This window comes from Chrysochloris asiatica, unplaced genomic scaffold, assembly GCF_000296735.1.
Source record: "Chrysochloris asiatica unplaced genomic scaffold, ChrAsi1.0 scaffold00003, whole genome shotgun sequence".
NCBI lineage: Eukaryota > Metazoa > Chordata > Mammalia > Afrosoricida > Chrysochloridae > Chrysochloris > Chrysochloris asiatica.
This window is the reverse complement of record NW_006408521.1, coordinates 28,575,044-28,595,013: the sequence shown is the minus strand read 5'-3', so window position 1 is coordinate 28,595,013 and position 19,970 is coordinate 28,575,044. Positions and strand designations below refer to the sequence as shown.

The following is a 19,970-nucleotide window of genomic DNA, read 5'->3' as shown; positions in this document are numbered from 1 at the left end:
ACAACTTGAAGAAGAGGAGGTGGCTTCCAGGAGTCAGAAGCTCAACCAACGAGGAGCTTCCTGAGGACAGGGGCTCTAAGGAAGTGCCTCTTTGAAGACAGAATATCCTCTTAAGGCCTCAGACAGGGAGGGCCCAGAAGGAGCTTCCCAAGAAGCCAGATGAGTATTTTCCAAGCTTGATGAATAAATGCGTGTGCTTACACTAAGTGCTCAGGGCAGCCGAGGGGATAGGGGTCAAGGAGTGGAGGTTCGCTTCCTAGCCCAGGCCGGCACCGCGAGGCAGGTCCAAGGCCGCAGGTGTGAGGGGCGGGCCCAGGCCTCGGTCGGCGCCGTCCCATGTGACCCGGCCCGACATGGTGTCGCCTCCTCCCGAGGCGCCAGCAGCGGCGGCGGCTTGGAATTGTTTCCCGGTTGGGCCGGCCCCGCGGCCCCTCATGGGCAGCCGGGGCCGCTCGGGGCCGCCTGGGAACGGTGGGCTGGGCGAGGGCGAGGGTGGAGAGGCGAAGAAACCGCAAGAAGAAAGAGTCGTAAAGGGGAAGCATAGGAAAGGGAAAGGAAAAGCGAGCTCAGGGCGAGGCGGAAGAGGAAGCGGAGCGGAAGGGAAGTCGGGGCCGCCGAAGACGAAGAAGGCAGCGGGGCTGGGGGCTGAAGCGGGAGCGAGGGCAAGGCTGGGGGACGAAGGAGAGTTAGGTGAAAGTGAGGAGGAAGGCGCTAGAAAGATCGAGAAGGGAGATGAGAGCACAGGGTTGGGGAAGGAAACAAAAGGAAGAGAAGATGGGAAAGCAGAGGACAAGAGAGTCAGGACTGGGTGGCGGGAAGACGAAATGTCGGGGACAGCAGAGGCACCAGGGGGTCACGCGTGCGGTGGCAATGCCAGGAAAGAGGTGACCATGGCGGCGGCAGCCGAGGAGGAGGCGGTGGCTCCGGAGTCACCCTCCAGTCCCGCCTCGGAGCCCGCGCTCTGGCGCCTGCCGGAGGAGCTGCTGCTGCTCGTCTGCTCCTACCTGGACATGCGGGCCCTTGGCCGCTTGGCCCAGGTATGCCGCTGGCTGCGGCGCTTCACCAGCTGCGACCTGCTCTGGCGCCGGATAGCCCGGGCCTCGCTCAACTCCGGCTTCACGCGGCTCGGCACCGACCTGTAAGCGCCCGCTCGCCTGCCCGCTCCCCGCCCCAGGCCGGCCCGTGTCCAGGGAAAGGGCGGGGCGCCGCGGCCTGTTCGGCCTGGGGCTGTGTCGCACTCGGAATCCAGAGGCCATACCCGGCCTTCTCCGAGACCCCTCCCTGAACACCCTCGGGGGGGTCTCGGTGCCTCTCCCGTCCGAGGCCTTCTTCTGAGGAAGCCTCCCAAGAGCATCCCGCAGTCAGCACCCTCCCCCGTAGGCGGCTCCTCACTATTAGCCATCTTAAGCACTTCCTTCAGTTTTGTCTGTGTATCAGCCTGGCCAGGTTCCTCAGCCTCTGAGGAACCAGCTGGTCGAGGGTTCTTTCATGTTTTGGACACCTCTTGCCGTCCAAGTCTAGAAACATGTCCACTAATGGTTTATCAGGATGTTCTATGGACATTCTTCTCCTCCTCCCGCTCACAAAGGTTGTTATGTTTCAGAGCTCAGAAAAAATTGAATATAGAGAAAAGTAGTGGTGTCTGACGTAGCCAGAGGGCTCACTCTCCTCTCCCCTCAAAAAAAATGAAAAGCCTTTGGTCACGTGTCAACTATGGTTTATGACTTGAATCTGCGCCTGTGCTTGTTGGATAAGTCTAGGTTGCGTACAGCTGCAGTTGACCTGTTTTGGGTAGGGTCTGAGACTTTGAATGAAAAACTGACCTGAACCCACTTAAGCTGTTCAGTAGGACAGGGAAAGAAATATTTGGGGTTAGAGGTGAAGCGTTTAGAATGAATCTTACTCCATCCAATTATGATTTTAAAAAGGTATAATGAGCCTGGTAGTGTAGTGGATTATGAGCTGGGCTGCTAACTGCAAGGTTAAAGTTCGGAACTACGAATCACTCCGCTAGAGACAGATGAGGCTTTCTGTGCTCCCATAAAGATTTACAGCCTCGAAAACCCTAAACAGGGTTGTTAAGAGTCGGAACTGACTCGGTAGCACACAATCTCCCATCACCATCACCACAACAGAATAGTAACATTAAAGTTTTTGTTTTTTAAAAGATAAGCGTTAAAAGCACCACCTTTGGACAACTATTTTCACATTAAAAAATTACTTCCCCCCTCATAATTGTTAACTTGCTGATCCTAACAGAATAGGTGCATTATAAATGTGGGCTGTACCATCATAAGATGTTTAAAAATTGCTTTAATTCCAAACTTCTATGTTGTGTTCAGCTTTTGGTATTACAGATAATAATGAAATGAGTAATTTAACTCAAGATTTTTGGTAATAGATTTGTTAAGATCTGATTTACATACCATACAATACATATATCTTTTTAAGTTAATTATGATACAGCCTCAATATTGGCATTATTGGATCAAAAGTTATGTTTTCCACAGGGGTTGTACCAAGTTACAGTGGCATTAGGAAAGAATGGTTGAACCAATTTCATGTGAGAATTTAAATTTTTTTTTTGCCATTTTAGTGGGCATGTAATGATAACTCAAAATTTTGGTATTTTACATTACTTTTACCACTGACCAGAATAAATACTTTCCCTTGTGTTTCTTTCACCTGTGAGATTATCTTTGTTTTCGATTATTTCCTAGTCTTTGCCCATTTATTATTAGGGTCTTGATGTTGCTGTTGTTTTTTAATATATAAATCCTTGTGGATCATATTGGGCTCTAGTCTGCCATCTTTGATGCAACATTTTTTTTCCAGGTTAGTTCTTTTTACTTTATTGTTTTTATCCTGTAGAAGTTTTAGTTTAATATATTAGAAACTGCCAGGCTTTTGCAATTTTCTTTTTTCATCACCAAGAAATGTGTAACTCTTTTACAGATCTGATAAATCTTCATTTTCCCACTGGCTTTCTTATAATGGGATATTTTTAATACTAAACACTTTCATCAAATAGCACATTTGTTTTGATGCAAGGCATGAATTTAAATTACTCTTTTTCTAAATGGCTTTGTGTTAAATAATAGTTTTCTGTTCCTTTGTTTTGGAAAACTTACTTTAAACACACACAAATGAGCAGTTTTGAACTGCTGACCATGAAGTTAGCACTCTGACTGGTAACCACTAAGGTACCTGAGCTCCTTATACATGTCACATATACAAATATATATTATATATAATATGTATCTTATCTATATCTGGATAAGAGGACATCATGCTTAGTAATGTAGAGGGACAATGAAAAAGAAGACCCTCAATGAGCTGGATTGACACAGTGGCTGCAATAACTCAAACATAGCTTTTGTGAGGTAGCATGAGCAGTACTCCTTCTACTGTACTATGAGGTGGAACTCATTCGATGACACCTAACAAAATCTATATTTGACTCTTCAATTTGACCACTTATAGTTTTCCATTTCTATACTATTTTAAATATTGTTGCTTTTAGAGAGTTTGTTATCTGTCAGGGATCAATTATCCTTGCTGGATTTTTGTGTGTTTGTGACATCTCCAAGCCCACCCCCTCAGCAAGAAAAAAACAACAAAACAGTTCTGTGTTCAGAAGTATGTTTTTCACTGTACAGTTCCCACATATCTGTTGAAAAGTCACTTGTTTCTAGTATTCCTAAATATTTTATGCATTTTGTTTTTACTATGAATGCAGTTTTTTTGAGGATGTTTTCCAGTTGAGTATTGATATAAAGATTTTTTGTAACTATTGAACCTGATTATTTTGTATTCATTCAAGTATGGTTTTGTTGTTGATAATAATGATTCCTTGGGGATTTGGGGGGCTAATGATTCTTTGGGAGTTTTGGAGCATGTTGTCTTGTCACCTGCAAAAATAGTATTTTCCTCTTATATAAAAAAATGTCTTTCAAAGAGCATATCAGTTGACTTGTAAGAGAAGTTGGGGAAAATGACTGGAACACAAGCAAGCCAAGCCAAAGTTTGGTATCTCTCTTTCTCCTTACAGAGATTGGATGAATGAAGGGATGAAAGAATTGGTGGTTTATTTTTTTACTTTTCAAAATGCCCTAAAAGAGAGATAATAGGCATGAATCTGCATTCTGTAAGTAGTAATAACAAAATGAAAAAGAGTTTGTAGTATACATGTTTTGAGACTGTGAAATGATGTTATAGCTTGATTATTTGTTAGCCATGTGTGTTTTGATTCCTAGACCAGTGTACTAGGGCGAAGTGTCTCCAGCCTTCTAGGGTTGTTGTTTTAACACAACACTTGATGAAGAGCAGGGTCACTGCTTGTGGTTTCTGGGCTGAGGGGAGCAGTTATGTGTGTTGCAGCAGGTGGGGAGAGTGTTTACCGATGTGGTCTGTTTCTGTACAGCTTCAGAGACATGATAGGTCTCTAAGAGAAGTGGTTTTCATCCCTGGAGCAGGGATGCATGCACCTCAGCCCTTTCTGGGCATCAGGGAACCTGGGCCCAAATTACAGTGAAAGTATGGCTGCTTGGATAGTGGCAGGGCACTGGTTCATGCTTTGGGCAAATTGTGGGTTGAACAATAGGATATGTTTTCTAAGCACAACATAAAACTTTTCTCAGAAGCTACATAACCTCTCTGGACCTGAGATTTATCATCTTTAAAGAATGGGTATAGTATTGCCAGTAAAATGAGGCTTAAGTGTTCATTCACCTAGTAGGTACTCAATTGCTGCAGAATGGAACCTTTAAAAATTGTGGAATCTTCTCTTGCCAGTCTGTATCTAGCAAAAGTGGGGATGATTTGACTTGGAGGTGCTGCTGAAAGGCAAAGGATGGGGAAGAACACCCACACCACAGTCTAGTTTATCTCACGTGTCCTGAATGTTTTTGGAAACATGACAGCAGAACCTGTGGGCTTAAAGTCTATGCTCCCTGCTAAAGAGCCTCTTGATTCTCAGAAACACAAACTGCTAAGGTGTACTGACCTTCCGGCCTAGGGCAAGCCTCATTCAGTTTGGCTGTTCCTAACTGATTATAGCTTTGTTGAGTAAGATGAACTGCTTTGGTTCCTTGTGACTTGTTAATGGTCTTATACTTGTGCTTGAAAGCATTTTGGCCACTTTAAAACCACAAACAAATAATTTGCTTCCCTTTAGGCTTTTTGCCCAAACAGTGGATACTGGTATCCTGAGGTTATTTTTGGTTTATTTTCCTAAGGTGACACAAAGATAGTTTGAATCTATTTGGTTTGAATTCAGTTTTGTTTGAAGGTTTTATGAAATCTGGGAAAGAAGAAATATCTTAAATATAATAATAAAAATGAGGGAAATGTTTCATACAACAATCGCTTAAGTTTTCCCTAACGAATAGGGGGAAACTAACCTCGTTTCCATCTATAAGAACGAAACAATGAAATATAACTTTGTCAGTCTATAACATAGGCTGACTACAAGTAGACAGATAGTATGACAGGTGGAAAAGCAGAGGTGTTATCTGCAATTTCCCATGCTGAGAATGAATAAGAGCAAAGAATGGAAAGAAAGAAGTGTATCTGTATGCAAACTTGTGGGTGTTCTTTTGTTTTAATATGCTTTTGCCAATCTTAAGTTAAAGTTTACTTGACTTTCTTCCTCCCAAATGAAGCCCTACATATTTTCAAACATGAATGTGATTTAAACTATCCTTTGGACAGTACCTGGGTACTCTCTTGTATTAGTGATAGATTTGCCCAAAATTAACAATAGGTGTTTAGGGAGTAAGGCTTCTGAGGTGTTTGCCCTGGCATGCATGTTCATTCCTCTGCTGAGGTCCTGTAGTCTGGAAGCTCTTTGAGGCTGGGGGCCTGGGGTATCCATTTCAGTGATGATTAACATCCAGAGTGGTGAGATAGACACAGATAAGCAGAGCGTGTTTGTTTGTTTAAAAATGATTGCCCCTAAGAGCTATTTTTTTTTTTTTTTGCGGGGGAGTACCTCAGAAAGCATAAAGTTACCTTTCCTAATTCTGAATGGAGAAGGCATTGCTGACTGGTTATATTTAAGGCCTAAACAGTGATTTTGCAGAAAAGAATTAGCTACTTAAAGTAGCTCAAACTTTTCCTTCACCTCTCTGCCTCACTAGGAAAGAGACTTGCTTAATTCTTCTTTCCAGTTCATCGAAATATTTTGGAGATGGATGTATTTGTTGTCTTCAGCCATTTTGAAATTTTTAATGGTTTCTGTGAGTTAATAAAAGTGGAGTTCAGTTTACATGCTTACAATAAATAAAACAATACACCTGTGGAAGCAGGAAATGGTCTAGTGCAGTCAGTCTCCAAATGCAGTCTGGAAGAATGGAAGACACCGCTTCCTTCAAGACCACGTGTCTGTGAAAGCTGCTTATATCATTTCTAGTCTTGCAAAGCGTGAATGGTTGGGGATACATTTCCTAGTTTTTAAAGAGGAAACATGGAGAAAACTACAAAGTCCTAACAGCCTGAAAGATAAGCTGCCTTTCATATGACTTCATGTTGGAATGAAATCTCTGAGACTATTTCAGTACTTCATACTTTTACATTTTCTGTTTTTAGCACCTTCACTGTTAGGTGAAGGGATTATACTTCGGCTGCTGAGATCTAGCTAATGTTGAGGTTATTGGGGAAGCATACAGATATTTAAAAACACACATTTTTGAGTACTGTGACAAGTTAACCTTAAGTATGGATTAACCTTGGTATTGAATTCATTTGTGCTGTTACTCATAACCATAGAACAGGGAGAAATTGAGGTAGATTCTTCTTGAGGTCAGGCTCCAATATATTTTGAAAACTAAGATGAGGTCAGCTGTTTGAAAAAGATGAGAAAATAGGGCTTTGAATTTTTAGTGAAAGTTAGCATATCCCCATTTGACGTAAAGAATCAGATTTTCTAGCCTATGTTTCAGAATTTGTCTCAGGTATGTTAACCATCAGAAGAGGCTGAAGATCCAGAGATTTGGTTTACTCTTGAGAGTCCTTATTCAGCAGTCTTTCTCAGATTTGAACAGGATTCAGATGAAACTCCTGCTGTAATGAATAGAAGCAAGATGGTTGCGGTAATTAAGGCTATGTTTATGAATCGTCAGTCATGTGACTGCTCAAGAGCTGTAACCAAAACCAAGCATGAGACTATATGGAGAAAGAATTGACCTCTTGTTAGAGGTTGACTGTCTTGTCTCAACTTTGAGTCAGTTCTTCATTGTATCCAGACTGTCCATATCGCCCTCCCTGGAAGTCTGGGCCACCCAATGGGCCCCTGTGCCTGCTGCTTTTTAGTCCACAATTAATTGCTAGCACATTCTTTCTTCTTCTCTTTCTTATTTTGGTATTTGACATAAGCTCAGATTGCTGAGAAAGGTGACAACTGTGAAATGAAGACTGGACTTAGAGACACCTTAAAAAATACATGCCAAGGCTCCTAAATGACAAGAGCAGACTGCCAGGCTCTTTCAAAAACATCACCATGTCTGTTGACTTTCCATTCCTTGTCCACAGCACAAAATTGGAGGTCAAAGAATCATAGAAGTTAGAGATGGAAAAGACATTTGGGGTCAGCCAGTTCATCCTTCCACCTTCTCCTGCTTCTAATTCAAAATCATTCCTTACATTATATTCTGCCCCCTCATCCCCACCCCCCAGCTCTTGTACAGTTTTCACGGTCTTCACTCAACCCCGGCTGTCACCTTTGGGGAATGATGCTGGAGGCTCTGTTCAGTTTGTCCTTAGCACCAAGAGATATTGCCTTTGCCCCCAGTTGACATCCGTGAACTTCTTTGTTGGTGGTCTCAGCTGAGAGGCAGAAGGCTAACTGTATGTCTCTTACCCAGTGATGGGGCTTTCTAGACAGGATTGAAGAGTATTTAGTGTGCTGGGGAAGGGGAAGATAATGTTAGATAAGGAGCAAAGAATTGGGGTCTGGTGTAGTCATTGTTGAATTTGTTCCTATACTTATTTTTCAAGACTATGTTAGAAACTACCAGCTGTTCCATGGGAGAAAGATGAGGCTTTCTGCTCCTGTAAATATTTATAGCCGTGGAAACCCTATACAGGGTCGCTATGAGTTGAAACCGACTCCACGGCACATAACAACAACAACAATGTGTCTTTGGGAGCGATAGGAAGAGACAAGGTAATGACATTGAATAAGAGCTTGATAAGAAGTTGGAAATTGGTGGAGTAAGCAAATAAAGAGTGATTATCCTGTGAAATGGTGGTGGTGGTGGCTGTGTGTCACTCATTGGATTCTGACTCATAGTGACTCTGAGGGTTTCTGAGACTAAATATTTGTGGGAGAAGAAAGCCTCATCGTTCTTTTGTGAGTGACTAGTAGATTGAAACTGCTGACCTTGCAGTTATCAGCCCAGCTCATAATCCACCATACTACAAGGGCTCCTTATCCTGTGAAGTTGTTGCTATTATATTAAGTGCCCTTGAGTGGATTCCGACTCATACTGACCTTATGCACAACAGAAGGAAACACTGCCTGGTCCTGTGCCAACCTCACAGTCATTGCTATGCTTGAGCCTCTTGCTGCCGCCACTGTGCCAATCTTTCTCATTGGGGATCTTCCTCTTTTTTGCAGACCCTGCACTTTACCTAGGATGATATCTTTCTCCAGGGGTTGATCCCTTCTGACAATATGTACTGTGAAGTAGTCGAGGGTTATTTCAAAAAATACTTGTTAGGGAAGATATAGAGTCGTGGCTCACTGCACAGATGCTTTAGGTGAGAGTCAAGTTGAAGAGAATGGAGGGCTAATGGTAAGTATTTTGGACTAGGGTTTACTGTTGCTTTGGGGGCCTCCCTTGCTTTAAGGAAGTGGAGAAAGGGCAGTGTTTTGCTTATTGGCTGCATGGTTTGAAAAGGGGAATGGTCATTTTTAGACACAGATTTGGAGGTATACCCCTAGTTCCCCCCTCTTGCTCCAGCAGCTGTTGGGAACAGTCCAAAGGGGATATTATATTTCTTCTGGTAACTTTGCCAAGAATGAGAGGAAATCCAAAATCTGTGGGGTTTTGGGGAGAGATGGGGATAGGGTGGCAGATGATGGGACAGGGAAATTAAATTGTTTTATAGTAAATATGCTGAGGTACTTTTCCTGGAAAGCTGTTTCACTGAAAAGAATGATACTTCTGCTTGTTCATTCTGCAGTGGGTTCTTTCTCTTTGAAGAAAAGAGAATGAATAGCTGCCTTCTTTTTCTTGCTTCTCTTTTGCTCTAGCTTTGACTTCCCATGTTTCTTTGCATTTTCCTTTCGAAAGCCCATGTTGAAGAAGTGGGTCAAGATTGAGACATGGGTGATATGTGTGCTTAAGAGGGAGGGAGGGTACTCCCTCCAGAAGTGAGGTGTGTGCTTAAGGAGAACCTCTAATTTGTCCCTTATCCCTGCTGCAGTTGGATTTTATCATTTTGTTGTTGTTAAGTGCCATCTAGTCAGTTCCAACCCATTGCGACCCTATATAGGGTTTTCAAGAAATGGCTGGTGAGTTTGAACCAACCTACAGTTCAGATCAACCTGTGGTCTAGTGCTGTACCCTACAGCACTAAAGATGTAAACATTTTCTAGATGGTGTCTGGTCCATCTCTTCTAGGCTGGGAGGGCTCCAGGGATATTGAAGTCTGACCACTTGGGTTGAGAATCTGTTTTGGTGATTAATATGGAACACAGTTGCAAGATTAAAAACAATAAAAAACCAGCCCTGGGAAGCAAAGCAATGTAATTATTCCTCACATTTCAGATGGGGTGCCCAGGGGAAAGTCATTTTGAAAGTATGAGAACAAAGTCCACTTCTGAGTTTCCTAGTGCTTTATTCATAGCTCACTTAGAGGAAGACCTGTTCTCAAAAAATAGTGGTATTTTTCTTGTGCTGCTAATTCTCAGAAAATACTAGATTAGCCATTCCAAAAAATTATATTGTGGGATTCTTTAAAAACTGATTCTGTGATTAAATGTGTGTGGGAAATGCTGTGGACCATTTCTTTTTCTTGGGTTCCATACTGCCCATTGTCAAATTTAAGGCCCTGAAGAGTCCTGTGATAGAGAGACCTGTTTAATTTTGTTTTATCCAGCATTGTCCAAAGTGTTTTGACCATAAAATCCTCTTTTCCCCTGCTTAATATTTCTTAACATTTTGTAGAACATGCGCACGCACACACACACATCATCATCATCATCATCATCATCATCAAGGGCTCTACAAATACAGAGCCTGACCAATAGGAGGAGGAAATGAATGTGAACTCTGCTGACTCCAAATCTTAAACTCTTGTACAGGATTAGGCTGTGTCCACCTATCTGAAACTGCTTTGGACAGCTTTTACAGATGGGTGCCATAATAAGATGCTTTGCTCAGATTCCTTCCCATGATCCTCTCCAGCATAGATAGGAATTTGGAGGCCTTGCTTGAATTTTTTTTTTTTAATATTGTGTTGCTGTTGTTGTTAAGTGCTGTTGAGTTGATTCTGACTCAATAGTGATCCTGTATCGGGTTTCCAAGGAGTGGGTGGATTTGAACTACTGACCTTTCGATTAGCAGTTCAGTGCTTAGCCTACAGTGCTACATCAGGACTCCTTTTAATAGTATGTTGTTGTTGTTGTTGTTGTTAAGTGCCTTTGTGTCAGTTCCAACTCAGTGACCCTGTATAGGGTTTCCAAGGAGCAGCTGGTGAGTTTGAACTGCCGACCTTTGGATTCAAATGACCTTGTGGTTGAATATATATCCTGTAGTGCCACCCCAGGAATTTTATTAAGTCTTAAACTTGATAAAGACAAGACGAAAGACAAAACAAAGACATCATCTTGATAAGTAAGACCATCAGCATGGTGACCCTATAGTTGAGTTCTTGAAGATGTGGTGTATTATATATATATCTTTAGAAAGAGCCTTTGGAACTTGTTCAGGCTCCTGAATATCTACAGGTGATGTTGAAATTGTGGCTTGCAAAAGGGAAAATTATACACTTGAGAAAATCTTGCTTAAACAGTTCCTAAGCAAGATCTATCAAAATACGTCTTATGCTGGGACAACAGTTCTTACCTTTTGTGTCCTAAACACACTTTTGTATGGTGTTAGAATCTGTCATTGTTCATGAAATATTAAAAGGTGAATGTCCTTTTTTAAAAAAGCAAGTTTCAGAAAATTGAAAAAACCTGTCCATGACTGTTTGCACTATTTACTTGCTCACCCTCTGTGGGTTACTGTTTGAGTAGAACTATTTACTGCCCTGACCCTGTTCTCTTATACCTTTTATAAAACATTTTGTTTTATTTTTGCTGAAATGATACATTGCAAAACCCACTCTCATTCAAGTTTCTAGACTATAGTGATCAGTGACATTGGATACATTCTTCATTTTGTGTCAGCATTCTCATTATTTCTGTTCTAGTTGCTTTACTTTCATTTACTTAAATTCCCTGCTTCCCACTTGACCTTCTCATCTCTGCTTTAATATAGCTATTGAGCCTTTGATCTTATATAGATAATTAAAAAGCAATGTAATACTCAAGATTGGCAATCTTTGCTCTTTGGGCTAAACTGTTACTTAGTTTAAAAGTGACTTCAGGGGACAGTTTCAATTCAGGATTTGAAGAGCAACTCAGGGCCACAGTCTCATGGACTCCTCCAGCCTCAATAGGTCCAGTGAATCTGGATTCTTTAATAGTTTAAAGAATCTATTCTACATTTTTTGTCCCTGTATATCAGGATTCATCAGTTGTGTCCCTGGTTAGAATGTTTAGTAGTGGTAGCTGGGCATCATCTAGTTCTGGTCTTAAGGTGGAGGAGGCACTGGCTCATGGAGACGGTCCTGTAGTCCAGTTTCTTCTCTAATTCATGGGTTTCCTTCGTTCTCTTTTGTTCCAGACAAAGACCATTAGTTGTATCTTAGATGACTGCTTGTAAGCTTTTAAGACCCCAGATACTATTCACCATACTGGAAGGTAGAACATAAATGTTAAGAACTATATTATGCAGTTGACTGGACTGTTTTCATCTCTTAAGTCTCTTGAAGTAAAGTTCCTAATTGTTGCTCTGAACCTGTAGTCTTCATCTTACTTGCAATAAATTGTATCATGAGCCACATTGTGACTTAACTGGTTTCAAAGAAATTCCTGTAAAAGTGTAACTCTTTAGTTGAACAAAAACAAACTTTATAAATTGTTTAAAATTTGATAGCATGCTTATGCAAGGTTTCTGGTTGAGAACTCCTTTTGTAAGCACTAAGGTTAAAGACTTGATCCTGTGGAATTTATGACTGAATTGGACAAACAAGACATAATAGTTGTGAAAAGCTAACAATTTCCAGCAGCTGATGGTAGGTTCAGTCTAAGATTTCAGATGAGAAGGAGAACAAGACTTGGAGGAATCAGAGAAGCAGAGGCTTTTGTTAGACCTTAACAAATGGGTGGATTTGACTAGTCCCTGGAAGAGGGAAGCAAGCATTGGTCAGGGACAAAGGTGAGCTATTGCTGGTGAATAGATGAAAGCAGAGGTATAGATAGGAATGAAACTAGAAGAGATGGACTGGGCTGGAGTCCAGTTTCATAGTGGGGAGTTATGGGAGGTGATGAGGTTGGATGGATAAAAGTGGTTGATATTTGGAGGCTATGCAGGAGGTGTGATTCTCCTATGCCCTTGTGCTCAGTCTTGTCTTCTTGCTGGCATGTTCCCTACAGCTGCACTTCATCCTGGGTATTAGGGCTGCTTCCTGTTACCTGGCCATAAAGTAAGTAATGATTTTTCTTCAGTTTTTCGAACCTCAATTATAAACCATTGAAGATTCAGTCTAATGCAAGTATCAATGAAGTGTTAAAAGTTACTTTGAAGTATCTTGAACTTCTTAAATACTTAGAACTAAATCCAAATTCTTAATGGTAGAAGAGTTGGTGGGTGCAGATAATGAGGGGAAGATATGAGGAGGTTTACTTTATGTAGAGCAAGAAGATTAAATCAATAAGAATGTGTTAAGTTAAAATCTGAAGCTTATACACATCACTTAAGGAGTCCTGGTGGTGTAGTGGATTAGGAGCTGGGCTGATAAATTTAAGGTCAGCAGTTTAAATTTACCAGTTGCTCTGTGGGACAAAGAGGAGGCTTTCTGCTTCCTTAAAGATTTACCTCAATGTAAAGAAAACAAAAATCCTCACCACTGGACCAATAAATGGAGAAAAGATTGAAGTTGTCAAAAACCGTTTTGCTCAGATCAACCATCAACACTCATGGAAGCAGCAGTTAAGAAATCAAAGGACATATTGCTTTAGGCAAATCTGCACAAGACCTCTTTAAATGTTGAAGAGCAGAGATGTCAGTTTGAGGACTAAGGTGTGTCGGACCCAAGCCATGGTATTTTCACTAACCTCATATGCATGTGAAAGTTGGACAGTGAATAAGGAAGACCGTAGAAGAATTGATGCATTTGAGTTATGATGTTGGAGAAGAATATTGAAAGTACTGTGAACTGCCAAAAGAACAAATTAATCTGTGTTGGAAGAAGTACAGCCAGAATGCTCCCAGGAAGCCCTGGTAAAGGATATCATGTTTGGTAAAGTGGAGGGTAGGACCAAAAAAGGAAGACCCCCAGTGAGACTGATTGGCAAGGTGGCTTCTGTGATAGGTACACAGACGTAGCGATGATTGTGAGGTTGGTGCAGGACCAGGTGGTGTTTTGTTCTGTTGTGCATAGGGTCGCTATGTGTTGGTACTGACTCAGTGGCACCCAACAAGAACAACAACAAAGATTTACAGCTTTAGAACCCTAGACAGGGTCATTATGAGTCAGAACTGACTCGATGGCACACACCCAACCACCACCACCAAACATCAATTTGTATAGCCTTGCCTAATGCCTCTTGAGATAGCCTTTTTCTACCCTTGGGACAGATATCCTACTTTCCTGAGTGTCTAAGCCAACAGAAAGTTAAGCTGATGGAAATTATGCAGTCATATGGTGGTTATTGTTGTTGTTATTAAGTGCTGTGGAGTCAGTTCAGTTTGTTGGTGTTAAGCGCTGGGGGAGTTGGTTCTGTCTCATAATGATCCTGTATAGGGTTTCCGAGGAGGACTGGTGAGCTTGAACTGTTGACCTTGCAGTCCAGCGCATTAGGTAGTATCTATGGAGTTGGTGGTTCAAGCTCACAGTCACTTCCCAGAAACCCTATACAGGGTCGCTGTGGATTGGAACAGACTTGATGGCACTTAACAACAACAACAACAATGGAGTCCTGGTGTGGCGCTGTGGGTTAATGCACTGGACTGCAATGTTGGTTTGAAGCACAAGGTTACTGGTTCAAACTCACCAGTTGCTTCTTGGAAATCCTATATAGGGTTGCTGTGGGTTGGGACCAACTTGCCTGCACTTAATTAACAACAACAGCAATGGCATCACAAGGAGAGTCAAAATTCAAAATGCAGCAAATTCAAAATCAGGAGGGAAACTGATCTGTGATCCTGAACTTGCCTTATTTTAGAGACTATGTAGGTCAAAGATGATCCCTACAGTCACCCTCTTTTGCACTGCTAGCCATTTTTCTTCAGAGAAAGTTTATTTATTTGCTTTTGGTGTGTGTGGGGGGTGGAGGCTTGGACAGGTGAAATGAAAGAGAACTCTAGATGACTCCTTAAATTAATTTCTGCCCCTTTGAATTTACTTAAGTCAAGATTTTAAGAAGTCAGATCACTTAACTGTGGGTACATGTTGTGTTGCTTTTGTTTGAAACAGGTTATGTGCCCAGGAATGCAGTCAAACTCTAATGGTGACTAAGTGCCGGAAATCAGAGTGGGAGGGGGCCCAAGTAGAAAAATGAGCCTGAGGCAAGAGAAGGAGGGGTGGGAAAATGGAAGTCAGGCCAGGCCCATAGGCCAGGTTAGAGATTCCCCCATGTATTAACAGTCAGGTAAGAGGTTTATTTACAGAGCACTGATCATTTTAGGGGGCACTCTCATTTTACACTAGTAACTAGGAAAAAGAGCTGGTCAGAGGACATTTCAAGGATGGGAGCAAGGGTCTTTATTGAATTCCAACGGGCACCTGCTTCTGTCTTCCCAGACACTTTTCTTCTGCTGCCTTGTTCTAACAACCCTCTTGGACTCAACAGTGACAAGTCCCCACAGGGAAGGAGAAATACTTGTTTTCTGAAGAAGTTGTTTTATTCCTTCTAATTTTTCAGGTGCTGAAACCAATAAAATTATAGATAGGTTATTGCCAGCAGCTATGAAAATTGTAACCATCAATGATGATTGGATAAACAGGATGAAAAAGTTGAGCTGTTAAGTCATTTTTAACAACATGGTACTATTTCCCAAGTCAAAGTTAAATGGAGTGGTTCAAAAGCATCAGAGTGAGATTTGAAAGAGCACAGCAAGTATTCTGAGGCTGTTCATTTGGGTAGAGAATGCCTGCACCTGCTATTTGGTGGCAGCTTCTAAAGTTCAACTTTGAGTGTTTCTTGCTGTAATCAAGCCCTCGGGGAAGTGCTTTGACCCTGGTTAAGTGTCACCAAATGGCAGCTAAGTGACCAGGGAGACCATGAGAGAAATGGTGTCCTTATTCCAATTCAAGAAGTGTATTGATTCTTTCCCCTTGGTCTCTTCTTGTTATACATTCCATTTTTAGTTTCACCTCCATATATGAGGGAGCGTCAAAAAGTTGATGAAAAAATTCTATTCTCTTTTCCTTCTATTTTTCCATGAACTTTGTAAAGCTCCTTCATTTTCATTTAGAAAAAGGAGTCCTGGAGTCCTGGTGTGGTGCTGTGGGTTAATGCGCTGGATTGCAAAGTCAGTTTGAACCGCAAGGTCGGTGGTTCAAGTTCATCAGCTGCTCCTCGGAAACCCAATACAGGGACATTATGGGTCAGAACCAACTCAACGGCATTTGACAGCAACAACAAGGAGTTGTGATGTGGTGTTGTAGGATAAGCACTGAACTTCTAACTCAAGGTTTGTGGTTCAAACTCACCAATAGCTCCTCAGAAACCCTATACAGGGTCGCTATGTGTTAGAACCAACTCAGTGACACTTACCAAGAACAAGAGGAGAGTTGTAATTGTAGATGACATATGTTCTCTTCTTTTGTATCTGAGAGGGATTTTGGGTAGATTTGACAGGGAAATCCAGTTTTTTAAAGATCTTAGTTCTTTTGGTCCATCCTGTGAACTTAACCTTTTTTGCCCTTAATATTGTATTCATCTAGTAGTATAGGCTGATCTCTAGTAGTGTGCAACAAAAGACCAAATTTACCCAATGGAAAAATTCAGTAGCTATTTATAAATTGTAGCCTTAACCCTAATCATTCAGCCTGAAAGATAACTAATGTTTGATCTTCAAAGAGTAATTTCTAATAGTTTAAAAGTTCAATGCCTAACCCACAATGCCACCAGGACTCCTAAATTAGAATAAAATTAAATGATTAGTAGATTAATTTTAGTGATAGCACTATTAATGGATATTAACTATGAAATATCATTACGTAAAAAGAATGAACCTTTTTGTATTGATTTATCATTTATACAGGGAGTGCAGTGGCTCCAAACGATAAGATCCGAGGTTTGATTCCACCAGCTGCACAGTGGGAGAAAGAGGAGGCTTTCTGCTACGGCAAAGATTTAAAAACCTGGAATCCCTACACAGGGTCACTATGGCACTTAGTAACAGCAACAACATAACTTATACTGTACTTTGTTTTGGTTATTGTCTTTAAAACACTACAATTGTATGAAGTATCACCCTTAAACTATATTGTTGTTGTTGTTGTTAAGTGCCTTCCAGTCATAACCGACTCATAGTGACCTTGTATATTTCCTAGGAGTGGCTGGTAGGTTTGAATCTCCTTCTTGCTGTTAGCAATTCAGTGTTTATCTTACAACACCACACCAGGACTCCTTTTACCATAGGCAAAGAAATTGACCATGAGAGAAGTTAGGTGCCCAGGATTGCATAATTTGTGAGATAAATAGAAAACTATATCAACAATGATGTGACATAACCAACCAAACCAAACAAACCCATTGTTCATTGCACCATCTATTTCCATCTTCTGACCTATTCTTTATGGAGACATAATCTTATATAATGTATCCTCATCTCTACCTTTAGAAATTTGACTTAGTTTTAAATTTACCATTACTTGCTATAGTCTTTTTCAAAGTATTTTGCAGCCCTCACATTTGTCATATCTGGTGGCAGTATATCCATTTCAGTAGTATACTGTTCTCCCCTACAGATAGCTATTTGGATGGTTCCCAGATTTTAGGTTTAATATATAGCTGCAACTCTAAATATCTTTGTAAAAAGAGAAAAAAACCCAAACATCTTTTTTTTCCCTTTTTGAATTATTTCTGTGTGATATAGTGCCCAAAGTGGGAATGCTGGGTCAGAAGCTATCATTTCATAGACTTTTGTCTCAAGAGACAGAATTCCTTTCTGAAAGGCTGTACCAGTTGAGCATACTACCAGCAATATATAACCAGAGTCAAACCCTTCTATCAAACCAAGGCTAATGTCAGGTTTTTCTACTTACATGGTAGCTTCAAAAAGTTTGTGGAAAATGGAATGAAAAGAAAATTTTTCCATGAACTTTTTTTGAAGCTCCTTTATATATAATATGTGAGGCAGTCCTGTAATGACTTGCTCTAATGTACATGTCTGTAGAACTACAGTTTTTGTGGAAATTTCACCAAATTTTATCATGCAAATGGGAACAGTGTGTGACTGTTCAGATTTTCTGTTGGATATAGGCTACAGGGTGTTGGAGATAGAGTGCTGGCCTGATGGATCTTTACTAGTCCCCTCAATGTTTTAGAGGTAATACTTGCATCTGTAATATTATTAATTGTTGATTTCTTTCTCCTCTGTTACTTTCAGTGAAATCTTATTTTCCTCTTCTATGCAGTATTTAAAATTTAATATTAACAAACCTGACGGCTTCATAATTGATATATATCTGTTGCTTCTATAATCATGAAATGAACTTCCCTCTTTGGAATATGTACACTATTTCATTTTCTTCTACTTAAAGAAAATTGTAAATTCACTCTTCCATAATTTTGGAATTTATTGTATTATGGAATGAAATGATAATCTAAATTCAGCTTTTTACTTTACTACTATGGAGTTTTATCAACAGCATTATTATTAATGTTTAATGAATATTTTTATCTTTAACAAATTATGATATTGTAGAAAAACTGGAAAATATATGAAGGTACAAAGAAAAAAAAAACATTTTTTTAACTTCTAGGCATGTAGCCCTTACTTCTCTTCCTTTTAATACAGTAAGGAGCATAGTTGACTGTCTTAGTTATATAGTGCTGCTATAGCAAAAATACCACAAGTGGCTTTCGATAACCAAAAATGTATTCTCTCACAGTTAGAAGGCTACAAGTCCAAATTCAGAATGCCTGTCCTAAAGGTAACCTTTCTTTTCCTAGGTTCTGGAGAAAGGCCTTTGTCTCCCTTCAGCATCTGTAGGCCCAGTATTCCTTGGAGATCTCCATGTATCTTGTTATCAATGTTTCCCTATATTTAGGAGCTTCATGGAGTCCTGGTGTGGTGCTGTGGGTTAATGCACTGGACTGCAAAGTTGGTTTGAATTTCAAGGTCAGTGGTTCAGGCTTACCAACTACTCCTCGGAAACCCTATAGAGGGTCACTGTGAATCAAAGCTGACTGGATGGCATTTAACAACAACAATAAGGAGCTTCATAGTGCAGGAATGAATTCCAGTTTCAAAGGATCCATTCCACTCTTGGCTCTGCTCAAATCTCTCTCCTTTTATAATCTCAAGAGATTGACTCAAAATACAACCTAATCCTGTAGATTGCATCTGGTTTCATTAACATCATTGTTGTTAGGTGCCCTCAAGTCAATTCTGACCCATAGCAACCTTGTATGGGGTTTCCGCAGAGCAATTGGTGAGCTTGAACTGCCAATCTTGCAATTCAAACCAACTATGCAGCCTAGCACATTAACTTATAGTGTCACATCAGGATTTACAATACATAGGATAATTATGTCATATCATAGCTGATCACATTATGAAGTGAGTGCATCATACTAGACCTCATTAAGGAGGTAATAACTTGTGTGGCACTGTAGGATAAACACTTGACTTGCTAACCACAAGGTTGGCTGTTCAAACCCACTAAGTGCTCCCCGGGAACCCCCTATACAGGGTCACTGTGAGTTGGGGCTGACTCAATGACACTTAACAACTACATCTTAACTGCTAAGCCACTAAGAATCCTGGCCCAGACAAGTTGTCACAAAACCTTAGGTATCACATTGGCCACAGACAGTTAACTATTACTATTTGTGAGTATATCCTTTCTAGACATATATGCTTTTCTCCTTTACTTCTTTTCTTTCTAATAAAGTAAGGAGCATGCTATACAAATACAGCAGCAATGAGTAAATAGGGATTTTTTGGGTTAATTTTGTATTTTACTTTGTTATAAAATTAGTATCAATTGGGCCATTTCTGGCTTTCTTTTTTAACATTGAAGTGCCACTTTCCTTTTTTTTTTTTTTTATTAAAGTTTTTATTGTGGATTGAGTGAAAGTTTACAGGGCACATCATCAGTTTCACATTCAACCATTCATATAACTTGTTGCGTTACATTGATTATAATCCCCTCCATATACCATGAGTTAAAAGTATTTCTCTCTATCCACTTTAGCTTTTTAAAAAACACACAAACAAAACCCACTCAGGCATATATAAAAATTTACATCTCCAAAGGGCACATTCTGTAAGTCTGCTCCTGGCCACCAGCTCTTAGTCCTTCTCTTCTTAGTTGATGAATCTAGAGTCCTCAGCCATGCCCCCTTTCCATGCTCCCATCTCTGCCTCCCATCTCTGGTGCTGCTGCTTCTCTGGATAAGGTCCCACATTCTGTTTGTGTGTTCCTTTCTTGATGGTCCTAGGGTCCTCTGTTTCTGG

The 19,970-nt window shown here is 40.7% G+C and overlaps 1 protein-coding gene across 1 annotated transcript in view; it reads left to right on the top strand.

The window, feature by feature from the left end:
• The first annotated feature begins 290 nt into the window (after nt 1-290).
• The window catches only part of FBXW4 (F-box and WD repeat domain containing 4), a 108,000-nt gene continuing 88,320 nt past the window's right edge, over nt 291-19,970 (top strand). The window contains exon 1 of the mRNA XM_006831265.1: nt 291-1,138. Coding sequence (XP_006831328.1) covers nt 354-1,138 — 785 coding nt within the window. The 5' untranslated portion in view covers nt 291-353. The remainder of the gene's footprint in view (nt 1,139-19,970) is intronic.